We start from the raw sequence: 19,602 nt of genomic DNA on the forward strand, positions 1-19,602 counted from the left end.
ATATATATATATATATATATATATATATATATATATATATATATATATATATATATATATATTGAACAATCCAATCCACTTTATGTATAGCACGTTTAACAAAAAAATCTTTTCCAATGTGCTGTACATAAAAACAAACAAAAAAAAGGACCCAACACACACACAAAAAAGCAGTAAGAGTTTAAAATGAATAAATAAATAAAAAGGACACATAGGACCAAACAATTATGCAGTGTTAAAAGCCCAAGAGTAAAATTGGGTCTTAAGATGAGACCTGCAACACTCCACTGTGGAGGCGGTATATATGAAGGGGCAAAGTATTCCAAAATCTGGGGCCAACTACAGAAAAGGATCTGACCTTTCTGGTTTTAAGCCTAGTCTTAGGTACTATTACCTGAAGACGGCGCTCAGACCTTAGAGCACGTGCCTGAGAGTAAATCTGGAGGAAGTCGATAATGTATTGTGGAGCCATCCCACTTAAAGCTCTAAACACAGACAGTAACATCTTAAAACCTATTGTAAAACGAACAGGGAGCCAGTGCAGAGACCCAAGAATTAGTGTAATGTTTTGATGTTTTCTGGTCCCTGTTAAAAGATGAGGCGCTGCGTTTTGGACTAACTGCAGACAGGAGAGAGCTAATTGGCTACTGCCTGAATAAAATGCATTGCAGTAGTCCAAAAAGCTAGAATAAAAGAGTGTAAAACCTGCTCAAAGACCTTAAAAAAAAAAGACTTTTTTAGCCTGGATAAAAGACAGAGATGATAAAAACAGGATTTAAAAGCAACATTTATTTGTTTGTCCAGTTTAAATTTGCTGTCTATGGTGACACCAAGGCTGGTTACTTTGTAACATACAAAATCCTTTAAAGGTCCCAAATCAGAGATGTCACTAAACAAAAAGTTAGATATGAGCTTCTATCTTTAAAATCGAGCAAGACTGAAGGTTAAAATAATGAGATTCCAATAAGGAACCTGTTGATTATTTATGTTGCCGATGTCAGTCTGGGCACCACGTTCAACCTAATGAAATCTATAGCATGTAAATGCTTAAAAACATAACAGCCTTAACGTGCACAAACACTGCAATTAACATTTAGATATCAGATGAATTAGTTTGAAGTTGCGTTTTGATTGTCATCTGTTTCTAAAGATATACAGTATTGCATGGTCATAGTCTTTAATAAAAGCATCTCTTGCCCCTGGATTATTTTCATAGCTGAAAGGCTATGCTTGAGTAAATATTATATTCCTGTTTAGATTACTTACCTCAAAAGGTTCCAGTTAATGTAGTTCCAGTTAGTCATTTGTAGACAAAACGTAAGTAAAAAATTATCACCCTGCTTTGCAATTTCAGCATTTAGCGTGAATCGCTATGAAATATAATGAATTGTTCATCAGCTATTTTCTGCAGAGTTCCTACCTGGCCACCCAAGATATATTAGAGAAAATAACAAACAGTAAAATTGTTCATTCAAGTTCATTCAAGGAATATAAAAAAAGAGAAATCAAACAAAAGCATAACATTATGACAATGACAAAAGTCCATATTAAACCCTTAACTAAAACACAGCCCATTAAGTTAGTAAATATTAAAAGAGGCTACTTGGTTAATCCTCCCTATCTTATTTACTCTCATCCTCTATTACCAAATGTATTTCCTCCCATTTTTAAATGCTATCGTTTGCATATAGAAACAAATCAAAACGTCAGGATAAACAAATCAAAATATATGTTATTGTTTCCATAGCCCTAACGCATGTATTAGTAATCATTATTCTAATTGCCATTCTCATTTTTTCCCACTTAGTCGTTTTATTTAGAGTTTTTAAAAGTAACTGCATGTTGACCCATTTTGTTTTCCATTTCAATATCAAAGTTCTGTGTTAACATCGGTCCTGCTTTTCATGAAGAGAACCATCATCATTTTTTAGGACCTCTGTTTCATCATTCGTTTAAAGAGATGCACCAAAATATAGATTTATCTTTAATAAGTTCAATTAACAGCAATCAAAGCTTATTTTTTTCTTTATTGCCTTTTTCCTGCTGTAAGCCTTCAATAAGTATTTGTAGTTATTGGAGGTGTGAGTGAAAATGACTTCTAATGTTTATTTTTTCCATAATCAGTTTAGTTAGCGTACCACATTTAAACAGCTTTGTGCATTTCATGGATATAGTGCTAAAGGCTTTCAACCTATCTGTCTCTAGCATGTTCCATAACAGAGAGCAGTTAAAAGCTCATTAACTCTTCCTGATATTCCTTAAACAGTCACTTCCTGTATACATATACAATCGTAGAAGAGCAGACATTTTTTATGTAGAAAGCAACTTTTTGAAAATAACTTTTTAATTTTGCTGTGCTTCTTTTGCCTGTAAAGCCCTTATACTTACAGAAATTGACTTAATTTGAATCCCCTACATCAGTTAAACCTTCCACACCAAAGAGTGTTTTTAGCACAGCCCCTTTTCTCCTAAGTATAGAGCATCATCAATAGAAGAATGTCATGTTTTGAATATTCTAACTAAACTGCTATTGGCTACCGTCCATCAAGCTGATCAGAAGCCAATTCCAGACCCCCAGCCAGGTTTTTGGTGCATCTCTTTAATTTTTTTCTGCCAATTATTCTTACTTTTCTCCTGCTTCTCTGTGTCTTTGTACCCAGCTGTGCCAAACCGGCAGGTGGACATTGCTACGCAGGGCTGGTTTATCGGACTGATGTGTGCAATTGCTCTCCTGATCTTGGTGCTTCTCATCGTGTGCTTCATCAAAAGAAATAAAGGTGGCAAATATCCAGGTAAAGCTGTGTTTTTGCAGTAAGCAGTATGAGTGTGGGTACATTAAAGATTATTAATATTAATAGGGTCTTTGTTTTGTTTTTCGCTTTAAAAGTGAAAGAGAAAGAAGATGCTCACCAAGACCCAGAGATCCAGCCAATGAAGGAGGATGATGGAACATTTGGAGAGTACAGGTGAGAAAAAATACTCTTGAAAGAGAGATTTAATAATTGTCTTTAAAAGAGATAACACGCGTTGCTTTTGCATTCTTTTGACTTGATTTGGCTATTTGTATATAACACCTTATCAGGTTACAGAGACATTCCCCATCACCTGGCTCCATTTTCAAACACTCCATAGAGGCAAGGCAATAATTAAAACTATGATTTGTTTATCAACCTACTTGATCTATTAGCCATCTAACAGACCATCTAGTTCTCCTTAGTTTTTAATCAAAGCAGTTTATCCTTTAACCAGTGTTATCTAGTCATTTACACTAACAAATTGTAAGACTTTGAAGCTATTGCATTATCAGTTTTTCAGTGACATCACCTAATTTAGAAATTCCAGATAAGACATAAAGGAATATAGAATTACAGCATTCAAATCATTTCATTTCTTTTAACTTTTATACAATATTTTTTTTCCTGTTTTTAATTTCTAGTCTCCATTGCATGTTGTACTGTATTACATGTAACAATGGCCAAAAACCTCCAATGAACCATCCATACTGTGCTGTTAATGTAACCTTGCATTTTTATCTTTCTGCTGTGTGGAGTTTAGGTCAATGGAGAGGTAAGACATGCAATAAAACAAGCATGCACTTCATGCAACCCTTGGTTGCCTTAAAGAGCTTTCTAACTTTAGTTAATCTATTTGAGAGAGCATAGGATGTCTGCTTATCTGGTCAGCACAGACCCTATTTACACCTGGCAATAAGATGACAGTCATATTAGTTTATATAACATGGTCAAAATTGTTCTGTAAATCAGACATTATTGCCCCATAAAGCAGCTTAAGTAAACTTTTTTTGTTTTTTGGTGAAACTAATTCTGCTGTTTTGCAATAATTTTGAAATGAATAGTGAATTTAATTAAAGAAATGCTAGAAAAAACAACCTTGATGTTGATTTAGAATGATAAGAACATAAAGCATTAAATGAAATGGAATAGAAATGCCTAAAAAACTAAGTGTAGTGCTATACTGTGAGACTAGTCCTAAAGCTCCACTCTTAGTGGCATTTAGGCTAACAATCTTTAAAGAAAAACTTTCATATAAATTAATCTTTTTACGGAAGTTAGATAATTTCATACTTAAAAATTGTGTTTTTATAAGATATGTGGCTTTCCTGAGGTATAAATCTAATATGACTGTTGCCTAATTACTCATCAGAAGGGGAAAGAAAGGAGATCATGTCATATAAACCATAGAAGTTTTGAGAGAGTGAGTCAGGATGATTATGTGAGGAATTATACATTTTTTTCTTTTTGGTGCAGGATAAATAGAGCAATCAAATTTTAAGTTTTGAATCACAAATCATATGCAAGCTTTTATAGATTTTTCAAAAGATTAAAAGAAATCAGATAAAGTTAAAACCATGTGTAACCGGGTCTGTCTTACCTTAATAAATTAACACAAAATAATTTGCTTCTACTTACTTTACCTTCATCATTTCAACAAATAAGTATAGTTTTTTTTATTCTTTTATTTTAATTTATGTTCATTCAATACCCAAAGGCTGTGTTGATAGTACCCTTGAAACGCTTGCATAAAAAAAGACTGGTTTAAGAAGTTTTTACTTACATGCAGCATTAAAACAGAATTCCTAGTTGCATTTTGGATTGCTGCATGTCAACTGCTGGCATATTGACTAAAACAGTTCTTATTCAGGTACCTTGTAGCTAGTCAAACAGCACGTAATGGCAAGGTCTCTCCAGTGCTGTAGAGGCTTCAAGCACTACAGCCCTTAAGCTTTAGAGGATCTTTTTATTTAGCTGAGCTGCTCCACTGTATGAGTATGCTAACAAGTTTGTGCAGTAAATATAATTTCCGATGCTATAATTAGGCATGGGATGCAGACAGACACTTGAAACTTTCGTTTAAAGGTCGAAATATAGAAGCGCCTCTACTTTGTTAGCTTGTTTGCAGTCGGCTGTTGATTTAACCAACACACAGCCTGAATTTTATATCCTCTTACCAATATTTGTTTAAAAATATGATGTTAAAAATGTCTGGTTGTGTGCCTTTGAACAATGCCACTTTGGATAAAAGTTTTGTAAACTTCCTTTCCATTATTATCTATACACAACAGACTGTCAGTATGAGACAACAGGTCTATACCAAAAAAACAATTATTGGGTTTTTTTGTTTAAAAGAAATATATTAGTGAACCTTACAAATTGAAAAACCATGCCTAGTTGTAGCACAATTAAGATTTGGTATTAAGACCATTACTATGATATCTTGTAAGACTTGTGCAGTGGAAAAGCCAGACTCTGAATATGCTTGAAGAGCCTGTTTGTCATTTTACAAATGGTATAAATTATTTCTCAGTAATTCTTTTTTATCTTCCCACCCTTTAATCAGTGACACTGAAGATCACAAACCACTGAAGGGCAGCCGGACGCCGTCCAACGGGACGGTGCGGCGCGACGAGAGCGACGACAGTTTAGTGGACTACGGGGAGGGCGGGGATGGACAGTTCAATGAGGATGGCTCCTTTATTGGCCAGTACAGTGGCAAGAAGGAGAAGGACACACACGAGGGCAATGAGAGTTCGGAGGCACCGTCGCCTGTTAACGCCATGAACTCGTTCGTCTAACAGGGTCAGCCAACTGGCCGCAGTGGTTGCTACGGCCATCCCTCGTCAACCTGGCAAATGTGACCATCCCCTTGGTGACAGTTGCTAAGTCGACAGCTTTTGTGGACACCTACTTTTACCCTGTGGTTGCCATCACTCACGTGATCAAGGCTACCTTAAACCTAAACTGCTGACACGTCCTCATCCCTGCGCCCGTCAGCCCCAGTCACACTGTGACCTCCCACCGACCACACTCTTAAGATTCCCCTACAACCATTACAAGAAGAAAAGAAAGACGTTTGGTATAAAAGAGACAGCGAGAAATACAGAAAAGCAGATGAAATGAACCAGAGGGGGTTCTACCACTCAGACTGAACACGAGTGTGGCAAGTGTATGTGTGTTTTAGTGACCTCTTTACAATTATAATTATAAAAAATATATATATTTGATGGAAGTATGGCATATGACCCGCAGGCAGGCTAATATAAGTAAATCACATTCATAGGTATCTGCATGGAGCAAACTGTGTGTCCGTTAAACATGTTACTTTCCTCTTATCATTTTCTTTGCAGAATGCTGCAACTTACACTGTATTCGGTGCACGCCTATGAGTCAGGGTGTTTTTCTTATTTGGACAAGTGTTACATGGTGTTTGACATATAGAAGAAAAAATGGCAGCAGTGGTATTGTGAACCCAGCTGTGAAAGTGTGAACTAGAAGCTAGATGTTCTTATTTCACTAACTTATTATTTTTTTTTTTCCCGGTGCTGTCTGGCAGTGTACTATATTTTTTTAATGCAGAGGGAGTTTTTGTACATGTGTAATAGAAAGAGAAGGAAAGCTGTATATCCAGGTCAGGTGTGTCCATTCTTAGTGCCTGGAAAACTGGTAAGGAAGAAGCAGAGAGCCAGCATGGTGTTCCCCTGTAGTAGCGCCTTGCTAAAGTACGCGCATGCATTTAACATTTTAAAATGATCTCACGTCACAAACCTTAGAATTGAATATGTTTTCTTTGGATATTTAGGACACCTACACAAATAAATTGATCCCTATCTTGGGAACGACAGCAAAAACAACTATTTCTCATTATGATGATGTTATGTTAGCTTCTCGCCACACATAGTGTAGTGTTCATGAAGACAAAGATGTGCAATAAGAGTTGGCCTTGCTTGCTTGGAAAAAAATAAGTTCCTCCCTCAATTCCAAAACATCATGTCAAGTATCTGACCTTTAATGGGGTATACTCTAGGGCTGCAACTAACGATTATTTTGCAAATTGGCTCCTTTTAAAGAAGATTCTTTTTTACAAAAATAAACCAGGTGAAACTAAAATGTTTCCACTTGAGTTCTGGATTGAACAATTGAAAAACTAAAGTTTTTTTTTTTTAAATCTTAAATGCAAAATTTAGAATTTTTTTTTTTTACAATTTTGGTATAATTACTGCTCTAAGTGGGTTGCTCTGTCAGCTAAAGGCATGTTTTACAGCCTCTATACTCCAATTAACGATTGATCGATAACTAAAATAGTTGACGGTTATTTCAATTAATCGATTAATCACGATTTATCCAATTAACTGTTTCACCCCTAGTGTACTTCTTTGCAGCCGATGGCCTTTATTTAAAAAGAACCAGAATAGAAGGGGCAAATATTAAACATGCCATACTTCTTAATTTTCATTTGCAAAAAAAACGCTGTTTACCACTCACATCTTACTTCCACTATACAGTCATGCACCATTTAGGTTTTGAGGTCAGCGATATAGAAAGTCCTTAAACTCCAAGGCTGTAAGGTGCCAAAAATTAGAGTATGAACACTTGTGCGAGGTACCGTATGTCAAAACAGCCTGTTTATAGCTTGATGGTTTAAATATAATTTATGCCATATTTTGTTAGCTTTGCATTGTACGCTTGTTACTGAATACTAATGAATGGTCTACAGTCACTGTTGAGTTCTTCCACCCAGAGTCATAGTTATCTATGTAAAAAAAAAAAAACTATCACCTTAATAATCTGTTTGCTATGTATCCTCCATCTTAGTTTTTTATATAGACTAACAGAAATATTTGAACTGCATAAGATTACTGTATCGACGGAAGTTTTGTGATATTTATCTGTATTTTCACAAAGCTGTCAGCATGGTTTCTAGTGCCTTCGTAGAAAACAGTCACCTAGTTCCACAGTTCAATGCCTAATTATTCAGACCAAAATGTTACAAGCAGGGTGGAAATTCAAGGAGACCTCATAAAGAAAGAGCTCTCTTAATGCAGCTAATAATGATTACAAATTTGACTATTTTACAAGCTAGAAAGGAGTGAAAAATTAAAGGGAAACTTTACCTTATGTTCTCCAACGTAAATGAAAACACATGGTTTCCCACTGGTAAGTTATTGTGAGGATGCTGTTTGTTTCCGATGGTTGTTCCGCTGATGTGAAACCGGCTTTTTTTTCCAGAGAATTTCTTCATTGTCTTTTAAAACAAATACATTTTTTTAAGCTGTTTTGATTTTGTTTTTTTTTTAAGGGTCAAGGTTTAAAAAAAAAAGTCTGAAAACGGACCTGAAAAGCATTTTCTTTACAGTTGCACAATCATATTAGCTTGATTGAATCTACTTTTTTAATAGATCATATTCTAAAATGTACAATTGGAAGGAAAATAAAGCTTGCCCATTCATTAACATTCTCTGAACACACATGCATCTCAAATCTAAACCAAACTACTGCCAACCTTTTCACCAGATAACTGCCAGTGTGAACCAGATTCACCACCTTGTCTAGTCTTATTGTAACCATCAATATTAGAAAAAGGTCATATAGAAATTACAGTAATGAATGTGGATACAAGTGTGTTTTTTCTGAATGAAAATACTGCTTGTTTCATTTTAAAGTGTGAATGAATGCACTAGGGAATTTTATTTATGTATTTTTGTTCACCTTCTGCAGTATGTTATAGTCTGAGAGCAGAATTCATATTTTTGCAAGTGAGGTACATGAATGTGTCGGTGCAGGCATGCTGCTCTGAAGTGTGTGTGTGTGTGTGTGTGTGTGTGTACACGCAAAAGTGTACACTGCTTTTTAGCGTTCCAATGCGTGTCCTGTCATCTGCTCCCCCTGGACACAGAGGCATTTTTTATGTTCTTATCATGACTTGCATCAAGTTTTAAGGTTTCAACATGTCAAAACTCCATGTGTAGATATTTATATTTTCAGTTTTTTTTTCTTTTGTTGTAAATAACGGTTTGATTTGAGCATAGGATCAGAGTTGGGATGGGGTAAAAAGACTGTGTGGAATTAGACTACATCTAGACTTCACTCTTTGATTTGCTGTGAACTTCTGTTTGTTTTATCGTCAGGTAAACATGTTTAGCCCACAGTATCGGGTATCACTACTGATGATTTGTGACTGAGCTCTTGTGGCACCTGTACTGTTTCTTTTTCTGGCAGTTCATGCACATTTTCTGCATTTTGTATTTGATATATATAAATATACGAAAGAAAAAAACGGCACATGGTTAAACAGAGTTTTATTTCAAGAGGAATCCACACATCTAATTCAGGACAACTAGACTGAAATTAATTAGTCATAATACAAAAAAGAACAAAAAAAAAATATTTGGAGCATAGAGCAGGATGGCATGGACACACTTACTCATGCATTTGAGTGTCAATACTCTGGAAACAATGTTGCTGAAATGCTGGCTGAAACAGGATATACAGTATGATAAATTATGACATTCTGGTTAATGTTGAAGCTACATGAGAAGCATGAAAGGCTGTTGAATGGTTTACCCTACAATATAATATTGCAAAATATTTTGTATTTTAAATGAATGAAATGATAAAAAAATCAATAAATGTTGGTTACAGGATTGAAGATCAGTTCATTTTTGTTTCTTTGCTGCAGTGCAACATGTAGAATTGTGTAATTTGGCTCCACCTAGTGTTTTAAAATATCATCTTTTTCATTTTTTAAAACTCAGTTATCAAAAGAAATATAGAACCTTGGAAAAGTATTTCAATCAAAAGCTTTGGAAATTAGGGCTTAATTTTGAGCAGATTATTTTAAAGAATGAATATACTTTGATTCATTCAGGTTCTCTAGGTGAGTTAATTCCAAGTTCTTACCAGAGGTGGGTAGTAATTATTTACATTTGCTAAGTTACATTTCAACCTGGAGAGACTCACACAGAGAAAAGCTGCTATTAGAAAATATTCAATTCATTTGCACAGGTAACACAACCATATTCTTCAAACTGTTTTTTCTAAGGAAAACCAGCTGATTATGTGGACTCACTGACTCTCTGCAATCCCTAATGCTGAGCATGCATGTGACAACAGTGGAGAGGATAACTCCTTTTTAACAGGAAGAAACCTCCAGCAAAAACAGAATGCAGTGTGAGCTGCCATCTAGGGTTCAAGGAGAACGAAGCAGATAAAGACAGACTTTGATGCTCTGAATCAACGTAAGTTTGGATGAGTGACCTAGAAAAGGATAAGTCTTCCCCCGGGCTCTGACACTGGCCAGAGGATGAGTGGGACTGCGAATGAGGGAGGAGATGTGATGGAGGGGGGTGAAAGTTTGCTTTAGTCAGAGACAGAAGCTAGGCTAAGAGCTAAAGGAAGAGGATCTTGCAAGATGATTGGCTTTGGAAGAGGTGCAGCCCCTCTGAGTTGATTGGCTGGAGCTGAACGAGGGACATTGCAGGTGGTTTAGGTGAAGCTGAAGTCTTCCATATTGAATTTACGCTTAAGCTTCATTTACTTGAGAATTTTTTAAGGAACTCTTAGAATAAGTTTCATTGTACAGTACTTCTTAATTTTACTTGAGTAATATTGTGAAGTACTGCTTGCTCATACTTGAGTATAATGTCTGGCTACTATTTCAATTGTGAGTTACTTGAGCTATCGAGAGATCAGCCAAATGTACAGTAAACGGTAGATATTGTAAAAAAAATAAAAAAAAAAATAAATCCCTGCTCTTATAGTACAGAATGATTTTATAAGTTTTATCTTCAAAAATATCAACTTGGAAAATTATTTGTTCTGCAGGAATATTTATTTGTATTTTACTTTTTTTAATTACTAGAACTAAAGAATAAAGTCTGTCTGACTGCATTATTTCTAAGCAATGAATATGATTTGATTCTACAAGTAATCTGCACTTGAGTAGCCTTTTTATTAATTCTTTTCTACTCTTACTTGAATAATTTCAAGAATGACTCGTTTATACATTTACTTGAGAACAAAATGTGGTAGTAGTAGTGCCACACTTACTTGAGTTCAATTTTAGGTACCCACCTCTGGTTCTTACAAATGGAAAGACCTAAATGTGTAAACTTGAAAGAAATAAAATACATATTTCTACATGGATTCTTTGGGGTAATAATAAAGATTAAGTAATGAAAGAAGAAATCAACACTTCTTAATCGTGGGTTGCCAATACTGTCAAATTGTAACAGCAATCATTATTTAAAATTATATCTAAAAAATATTAAAACACAAAAAAGAGGTGGTTTGTTGGTCGTAATATCCTCAATAGTCAAAATCTGTGTTTAGCTTTTAGTCTAAAATATCAGCAAATTCAAAGCTAGAATCTAACTTTGAAATGGGTTTGTTTTGCAACATAATGACCCAATGGTCAAGACTAAAATGAAATTAAGCTTCAATTCAATTCAGTTTATTTATAGCGCCAATTCACAACACATCATCTCAAGGCACATTACAGTTCACCAGATGAACATTTTTATAAGGGTGGCCAGGCAATAACCAATGTACACAGAGGGGTGGCCCGAAAGCGGATAGGCACCAAAACCTCATAGTCAATCTACACTCTTCCAACAAGAAAATTAACAAGCAAAACATCCATATTTTCTAAATAAAGACAAACTAGACTTTCCCACAGCCTTTGCTAACAGAGAGACGAATATATTCAAATATCCTTGCTTTCTAGATAAAAGGTATAGTGGATAAAATTCTTTCAGGTTTGAGTTCTGGGGCGAACATCACTTCCATTGTCATTACTTACCTACTTTTATCAACAATTATTCTGCATAAAATTGATATATATAATATACAAATGCTAATATATACATAAATTGATTATTTAATATGTTTTTACTAAATTAGATATTTATCTATGATTTCACTAAAGACTCCTAAATGACTTGCAGAGACACATCATTTTTCTTTACCCCATAAAACAAAAAAATCTATTTCTGCTTGAATTCTGTACTTATCATCTTTAATGTTAGTATATTGATGTGCATAATTAACCACAGTGTTTTTGTCGTCAAGTAATTGTTAATATATGAAAATTTTAAACGTTTTAAATATTCCGCTTGAGAGTTTAACTGTTGCCACCATCTGTATTAGAGGGAAATAAATGATAGGGGTGGCCAAGGAATGGCTAAGGGTGGCCATGGCCCCCCATCTAGCTCCGACCCTGGCTCTGGCGCCTATCCGCTTTCGACCACCCCTCAGTGTACATTGAAGAAAAAAAAGCGGTTCCTTTTCCTTGTTTCCACCTTTGAGTGTCTGGGATGCGCAGCTCCAGCTCTGCTGCATCCCTCCCATCCTCTCTTCTTCATGGACCAATCGCAGCCACAGCGTCACCGCCCGTCTGACGCGTCGCTCCCATCCAATAGAAAAGTTCGGCCTGGACGGGACGCTCCGGCTGGGCTGTGTCTGCTGATGATGCGGCTAAGGTCCAGGTGTGCGATGAGGACAGCCAGCTGATTTATTTATTTGTTTTTCATCATTTTCCCCCCTTCTTTCCCTTAGCATCTCGTCTCAGAGGTAAGACTGCAATTTGACACTGATTGGGTTGAATATAATGTATGCTGGGTGTTTTGGGGCGCTGTGGTGCTGAAGTGGACCAGCCGGCTCTGGAGTACCGCAATGCAGAGCAACGAATCCAGCACCGCTCCGGCGTCATTAGGGTGAGGTGATGCGCAGATACTTTTAGAGGCTTTATGTGAGCGGCATCTTAAAGTCAGTTTTATTTAAATAGCACTCATTCTGCTGCCAAACACATAAAAATCACAGTAGAAACACAAAAAAGAAAGTAAAAAAGGAGAGGAGACACAAGGTGAAAGTGACAGATGCTGCAAGGGCGAAGGGATCCGCTGCATGCATCATGATGTGGAATGATTGCAACTCCTTCAGTACCTAAATACAGAGATGCATCCCTATATTTTCCCAATCACCAAAGGAATGCTGCAAAGTTATAATTACTGTATTTTCTTGGAGATTTGCAACAGATTTTACAATCTTTTAAATTCCTGGATAATGAAACAGAATACAATTCAGTTTATTTATATAGCGCCAATTCACAACACATGTCATATCAAGGCACTTTACAACTCAACCAGATCATTCAGTCAAAATTGATTCAATTTTTTTATCTAAGGAAAACCAGCTGATTGCATGGACTCATTGACTCCAATGCAATCCCTCACAATAAGCATGCTTGTAGCGACAGTGGAGAGGAAAAACTCCAGCAGAACCAGGCTCAGTGTTCAGAAGCTCTTTTAAACAAATAGGAAAACGATATTTACATAGATAATTTGTTTTGTTTTTTTAAAGGGGTGGGATAAAAATCTAAAGAACAGAAGGAAAAAGCCAATCTACCTTTTAATAAAAAATAATGATAAAAATATATATTTTTTTAAATAATTAAGAAAGGTTAGTCCCTTTATTTGTTTAATTGTGCCATTTTTTAGAGCAGATTAAATCTGCTCACCTAAAAAGGCTGTCAGATTGACATATATGTGGTGGCACCACATAAAATAACCGATGAGTTCTTTCTTATCTGTGTTCAGTCATTCTAATCCTTATTCTTCCCTGGATTCAGTTTTTTGTTATTTCTATGGCTGAGGCATAAATGTTTCAGTTAAACTGTTAACTGTAAACCACTTTTAGCTTTTTTGTAAAAAGGTAAATGTGGTTGGTGAAGACAACAAGATCGGTTCCCTTGCTAAAGATATCAAACGGACTTTCGAGCAATTTGAGCCAAGTTGTCCTGAAATACAGCCTTCAGAATCAAAAATCTGTCGAAATACAGAAGTCTAACAAAATTTCCTAAAAATGACAGCTCACAACTATTTCTTTTTATTCTAGGTTTTCATTTTTACACCACTAGAAAACAGGTTTTAGCATTCAGCATAGTTTTATTTGTAAAACTTTTATTTTAAAATCAAATTAAAGAACATGGTTCGAATCTAGGAATAAACAACTTATAATATTCTCTATTCTTAATTAAGAGTTTGCTCCGACTGTGTTTTCCTGAAGCCACAAAGCCACAGCCGACATCAGTGTTCAGCCAGTCGCTGAAACACTACAGTGTAGGCTTGGCTTAATACATTTGACCTAAATTTCATGGCAGGGATTCCAAAGAGGATATGTGATGGGATTACTGTCAGAGGGAAATGCATGAAAAACACTCTCGAATAAACTGATGTGAGGTTTTCTTTGTGATAGATTTGCGCAGCATTGTAAATCTATATGTAAAGGTTGTTTTTTTTGTTCAATTCCTGTGTTACATTATTATTGTTTTGGAAAGCTGACGGAAGAGGTTTCACTTTTGCATTATGTTTAACTCTGTCTCAAAGATAAACAGAGGACATATTGACTTGCAGAGGCACAACACATGCAGCTAAGAGCTGCATGCTGTGGTAATGTTAGTGTTGAGTCATCAGGACTGCCTAAGGACCTAGTACTGCAGTCTCTCCTACAGTATGTATCGATTCCATTGCCTCTAAATTGTGGCTCTCGGCAACAAGTATAAACTATGTTTGTTTAAAAGTTTTATCTCTCTGTCATTGTTGTTTTTTTATTATTTATTTAATGCCTTTTGAGGAATAATAACTTTGTAGGGATAACTTGGAAGTGCATTATTTAGAATATGTACTCTTCCTATATTTGAGATGAATGATAAGACTCTTTTTTTTTTTTGATCATCTTTCACTTTGGACCAGAACTGGCTGGCCTGTTGAGCCATATAGGCAAATGCTGTGGCTTTTGGGGCCTGCAGGGGGGATTAGAAAATAATTGAATTAAAGCTAGTTTTTACTATAAATCTTAAAACAATATTGCTAAAATAGATTTAAATGTAAATTTATCCCCTACTACTGCTTGCTTTCTAGGGGGAGGATCATAAACATTAAATGGGATCCCTGAGAACTTGGTAAAAATGTTAAAATTACTTAAACTGGCCAGAGAGAGAAGACATAACACAAAACGAGAGCAATAAAGAGGTAAAAATCTGTAATGAAATTAAGCAAAACTTCAACATGGGTAATACACTGTTGTTTATTTCTTTAGCTTGGTAGACTTTTGGATCAGTCCAAAAATTAGGACCTTTTTAGGGATTAGTCCTACTCAGGTGTCTACATTTTCCTGATATATGCATTTACTATATGATATAAGCTGTTTACATATGACTTTTTAGCTATATGGAGATGCACATTTTTTTATCTCCCACCTGCCATCGCAGCCAAATTTGCAAATACCTACTTTTAGTGTTTGATTGGTCACAAAACTTACCCGACCTAAACTCCTTTGAGAGATTGACGATGGATAACAACTCCAATAATTCAGAGATGCTGAAAGCTGAAACTTGTGCTTCCTGAACACCAGCAGCGCCCTCATCCTATGGCCTACGTGCAACACGATATTGATCCCCAGAGAAAGCAATAATCTACATAAGTTGAGAATATGCTGGAGCCTACCCCTGTAGTCTCATTTTTCCAGGGATGATGAAGTTTTCCCAATTATTGGTGTATGTTAAGATTTGTACATACAGTACAAATACAATATTCCTTGTATATTTTGAAATACAACGGACATCTACAACTTCTGATAGTTTTACACTAGAGTGCCAGGAAACTGTCTTCTTAGACACTGCACAAAACATTTGAAAACTGCATCATCTAATCTAATGTCCATTTGATTCAATAGATGAGTTTAGAAGTTGCTATAGGATGTTGATGCAAAGGTTTTTCATGTGTTTCCTTTGTATTTTGTTTTCCAGTACGATGGTTTTGCTGGCATACTGAAAGATCAGCCCTTAAAAAAAAACAATGTTTGTTCTTAATCTGTCAATCCTCAGTTTGCTATATATAGCAACGACCCTGTGTTTCCATTTTGATCCTTATCCTCTACTCATTCTGCCTGATTCTTCCCTGCTGTGTGACTTCACTATGACATGGATCTTGTAAGCTAAAGCCGAGCATATCTTTGGTTTGTTCATATTTAGTTTTGCTGTTTAAACGCATGTATTTTTTCATGATTAGACTGTTAAAATTCTGCTGAGTCACTGACAACCTGAATAATTTAGGATTTTTACCTCACAATTATCTAACTGAGAGAACAGATGATGTCAGGCTGAAGAATATCTGATACTGTCTGTCGCAGTTCAGGATGACTCCAGGGACGGTGGTGTCCCTTCTTTTATGTAAAGACCTCTATTTATTTTTTCTGTGGTTGCAAGTGTGTAATAATATCTTTAAGTCTTTATCTCTAATTAGCATATTCCATACCAAGAGGAGTTATTTGGAGAGTTGGGAACTGTTGTCTGATCCAGAAAGTAGATTTTACAAGAAAGAGAAGAGACTGAGGTGATGGAGGAGTATAAATAAATCCAGCTGGTGTTCAGCTGGACAACAGACTCCATTTGAGACAAAACTGTGAAGCTGTCTACAAGAAGGGACAGGGCAAAAAAAACTAAACAAAAAAAAGTGACAGAGCAGACTATACTTCTTAAGGAAGCTTAGGTCCTGCTTTATTTCTTCTGTCTATCTTATATAAGCTGATAAAGAAGCCCTCTGTTCTAGGAACTCATCTAGATAAAACGAAGAACATTATGGAAAACTGTGTGCATTCATTTTAGCTTGTTAAAAAACAGTTGTGTGTCTTTAGTATAAGGCTTCCTCAGATCTGGAGAGCCTTCCTGCCAACAGTTAAAAAAACAACAACTATTAGTTACCTTAATATTTAATTTACCTTTGAGATCAAAAAAGTAATTTTAAATTGAACTAAATCAATAGCTCTTACATATGATGCTTATAAAAATTCGAAAAAGATCAGATCTTAGATCTCATACAGCTAATGCTCCAGCAGTGGGATCAAGCTGAATTTTGATTGAAAATGTCTTCTGTTTTGGTCTCTCTCAACTCTTTACAGTCTGTCTCCGGTTCATCCACCTTCTTACTTGCATCTGTTATTCCATCCATCTAACCCACAAGATTGCAAAGATCCTGCCAGCTGACAGTCATGGTTTCCACAGCTTTATTATTGCTGGGCCTCTTCTCGTCTGTACCAATCACATGTAAGACTAAAACACCTAATTTATAAAAATGATAACCCCACAGAAAACTGATTGTAGTCCTATGGAAACTCACTGCTTTTTGAGGTGCGATGATACTGTTTCTTCTTTATTAGTGGCCGTCTTGTTTGGAGAGCCCAGGATATATGGAGGTGAGTTCAAAACTCCAAGGCATATTTAGTGAGGTTTTTAAACTTGTGTTAATTTTTTTTTACCTTAATTGTTTTAGAGGAAGCTACTGGATATGGCCCCATTTTTGAAGAGGAACCAATGGATGTGGTCTACACTGATGACTCACCTGATAAGAGGATCTCTATGAACTGCAGAGCACGTGCAAATCCTCCAGCCACATACAGGTAAAGTTTCTCTCTTTCTTTTTTTCTTTTACATTTAAGCATGTCTATATACAAATGATGTCCTACACAACAAAAAGCATATTTTCTATAATAGGTGGCGTCGGGACAACTGGGAAATAAAGCTAATGGAGCAGCCTGATGAACACTACAGCCTAGTTGGTGGAAACCTGGTTATCACTAACCCAATCCAGAAGAAACATGCAGGGACCTACACCTGTGTGGCCCGGAATATCTACGGCACCGTTCTCAGCAAGGAGGCCAGGGTTAAGTTTGGATGTGAGCCCCTCATATGTAAAAAGATTGAAATACAGCCACTAAAGAAATTTGATGCGACAGTGCCTTCTGCTTCACAACGTCCACACTTGCATGAAGCAGAAACTCACACATACTAGGTCTACAACGCAAGCCAGAGTGTTGTAAAAGACACCAACATAAAACAACACAATACAAAGGCAGACAGGCAGTTCTTCAAGAATGAATACATGAAAGCTAAGCAGTGTGTAAGCATTCACTGCGAGTCTAGGTGGCATGTGGGCAATGAAATGGAATAATGTAAACAGATGCAGAACCCCATCATGCATACATAAATACGCCAAATATAATAGAAACGCCGTAGTTTGGTTTAAAGAAAGCATTTTAGTTTTATTATAATTGAGTTCGTTGCAAGGATTTTACAGTTTGAAGAAATAGAAAATTACACCATATGCCAACCGTCACAAAGATGTGCATGACAAGGAAGGGCTATATATACTGCATGCATCATCTATGTAGTTAACATTGTATTACTTCTTGAGCTCCTTCAGTTATTTACTGTCACAGGTAGGTGCGTCATCCAGAGAGTAAGTGTTGGGGCCGCTATCATTTAAGGAGGACTTGCCTGAAGAGGACAAGCTGAAATTAGGACCGGCCCATCGGGCAAATGCCCGGTATAGCAGATTATCAGTCCAAGCCTGGTTTCCAGGTTAATAATTATCCTAAACTGGTTTGAAAAAGTTTAGTTTATGCAACTGAAAGGGAAGTTTTCTGGAAAACATCTCAAAGACATCCAAGAGGCTTCTTCAGTTCCAAGTAGTGTTGGGGAGCAGTGAGAACACTGTAGATCTAACAAAGAAATAGGGGGGGACAAAAGTTGGCTTTGATCCCTCCCACCGGATTGGCCAAGGAGGTCAAATGAAGGCTGAAGGACAATAGTTTGTGGACAACAATGTCCATATAACTGCAAAGGAAGAAAGATTGTTTGAATGAGGGGTTAAGGAAGCCATCTTTGTTAACCTGGAAAAACATCTCTTAACAGAGAAGAAGGTCTTAGACAAAACCTTTTGCCACCTTACAGCACTTTTAGGAACAATACCCAGAAGATTCACCTGTCACCCGCCCCACCTGCCTTAATAAGACATATGAACAAAACCACTCTGAGGAGGGAGTTAGTGACCCATCAGAACCCCCTAACAACCATAAAGACCCCCATTGTGACCTCTTTGGCCAATTTAGTGGCAGGGATTAGTCCCCCCTAATTGTTTGTTACTCTTACATTATATTAATCTCAGTGCTCACACCACTAGTTAGAACTGGAAAAAGTCTCTTGGATAAAATATCTATAAAAAACTTCATGTCCAGTCTCCCAGACTGAACTTTTTCGAGCTTGACCATGAACTGGATGACAGAGAATTTACAGATAAGCTAAACTTGTTTGTATTTATTGCAATTTTATAGTTCCCTTTTGTTCTAAACAACCTTGTTGACTTTTAAATATTTCAGAAATTATACAGATAAATGATGCTAGAAATACCAAAAACTGGCATTCAATTAAACTCAGTTTACTTTTATGATCTGGAAAACCTTTATGAGACCCTTTTTTTTTCTCTCTAATTGATTTTAGTATTTTTTTTTATTAATTTTTTTTTTTTTTATTGAAAAACTTTAACTAAAACATTGACTACAACAAAAACAAAAAAAAGTATTTGTCTCCCTGTTATTAATGACCCGTTTTTATAGAGTGGTTAAGTTCAACTCTACTGGAGATAAGTGCCAACATTCAAATGCTGCAAGTTTAGAAAGAGATATCTTTGAATAAAACATAGCTAGAAACAATACGGCATATCTTTTTAAAACAAGAGTATTATCTAAAGAATCTTTTCCTTTTCCTCATTTTTAGTTTACCTGTTTCTTTCAATCAGTTTTATAGAAGGAATAATTCTAATTTTCTGTGCTGTTAGATTTTGATGAATGATTTGCTTATTAGAATAATTAAGGCAGCCTTTAACAGTTCTGTCTTGCACAGACATTTCTTATGCTGGTACTCCATGCCGGCCTGTCCTGGCGGTGCTCTCCAGAGAGCAGCAGCATTTCTCAC

General features: G+C 36.0%; 2 protein-coding genes across 16 annotated transcripts in view; both read left to right on the forward strand.

Moving 5' to 3' along the window:
- The window catches only part of LOC107098426 (neuronal cell adhesion molecule-like), a 73,415-nt gene extending 66,486 nt beyond the window's left edge, over positions 1-6,929 (forward strand). For 9 of the 15 annotated variants that reach the window (XM_015396105.1, XM_015396114.1, XM_015396111.1 and 6 more), the window contains 4 exons: positions 2,661-2,792; positions 2,888-2,966; positions 3,556-3,567; positions 5,359-6,929. In XM_015396105.1, the coding sequence (XP_015251591.1) occupies positions 2,661-2,792; positions 2,888-2,966; positions 3,556-3,567; positions 5,359-5,593 (458 nt within the window). In that variant the 3' untranslated portion in view covers positions 5,594-6,929. Of the gene's footprint in view, positions 1-2,660; positions 2,793-2,887; positions 2,967-3,082; positions 3,135-3,555; positions 3,568-5,358 lie in introns of all 15 variants that reach the window. The other 6 variants (XM_015396120.1, XM_015396108.1, XM_015396117.1 and 3 more) reach the window with 2 other exon arrangements.
- Positions 6,930-12,225: 5,296 nt separating this feature from the next.
- The window catches only part of LOC107098421 (contactin-1a-like), a 16,416-nt gene continuing 9,039 nt past the window's right edge, over positions 12,226-19,602 (forward strand). Inside the window, exons 1-5 of the mRNA XM_015396097.1 lie at positions 12,226-12,365; positions 16,752-16,896; positions 17,010-17,045; positions 17,123-17,249; positions 17,344-17,525. Coding sequence (XP_015251583.1) covers positions 16,842-16,896; positions 17,010-17,045; positions 17,123-17,249; positions 17,344-17,525 — 400 coding nt within the window. The 5' untranslated portion in view covers positions 12,226-12,365; positions 16,752-16,841. The remainder of the gene's footprint in view (positions 12,366-16,751; positions 16,897-17,009; positions 17,046-17,122; positions 17,250-17,343; positions 17,526-19,602) is intronic.

The sequence above is a fragment of the Cyprinodon variegatus genome, unplaced genomic scaffold (genome assembly GCF_000732505.1).
Source record: "Cyprinodon variegatus isolate N-32 unplaced genomic scaffold, C_variegatus-1.0 Scaffold776, whole genome shotgun sequence".
In the NCBI taxonomy this organism is placed as follows: domain Eukaryota; kingdom Metazoa; phylum Chordata; class Actinopteri; order Cyprinodontiformes; family Cyprinodontidae; genus Cyprinodon; species Cyprinodon variegatus.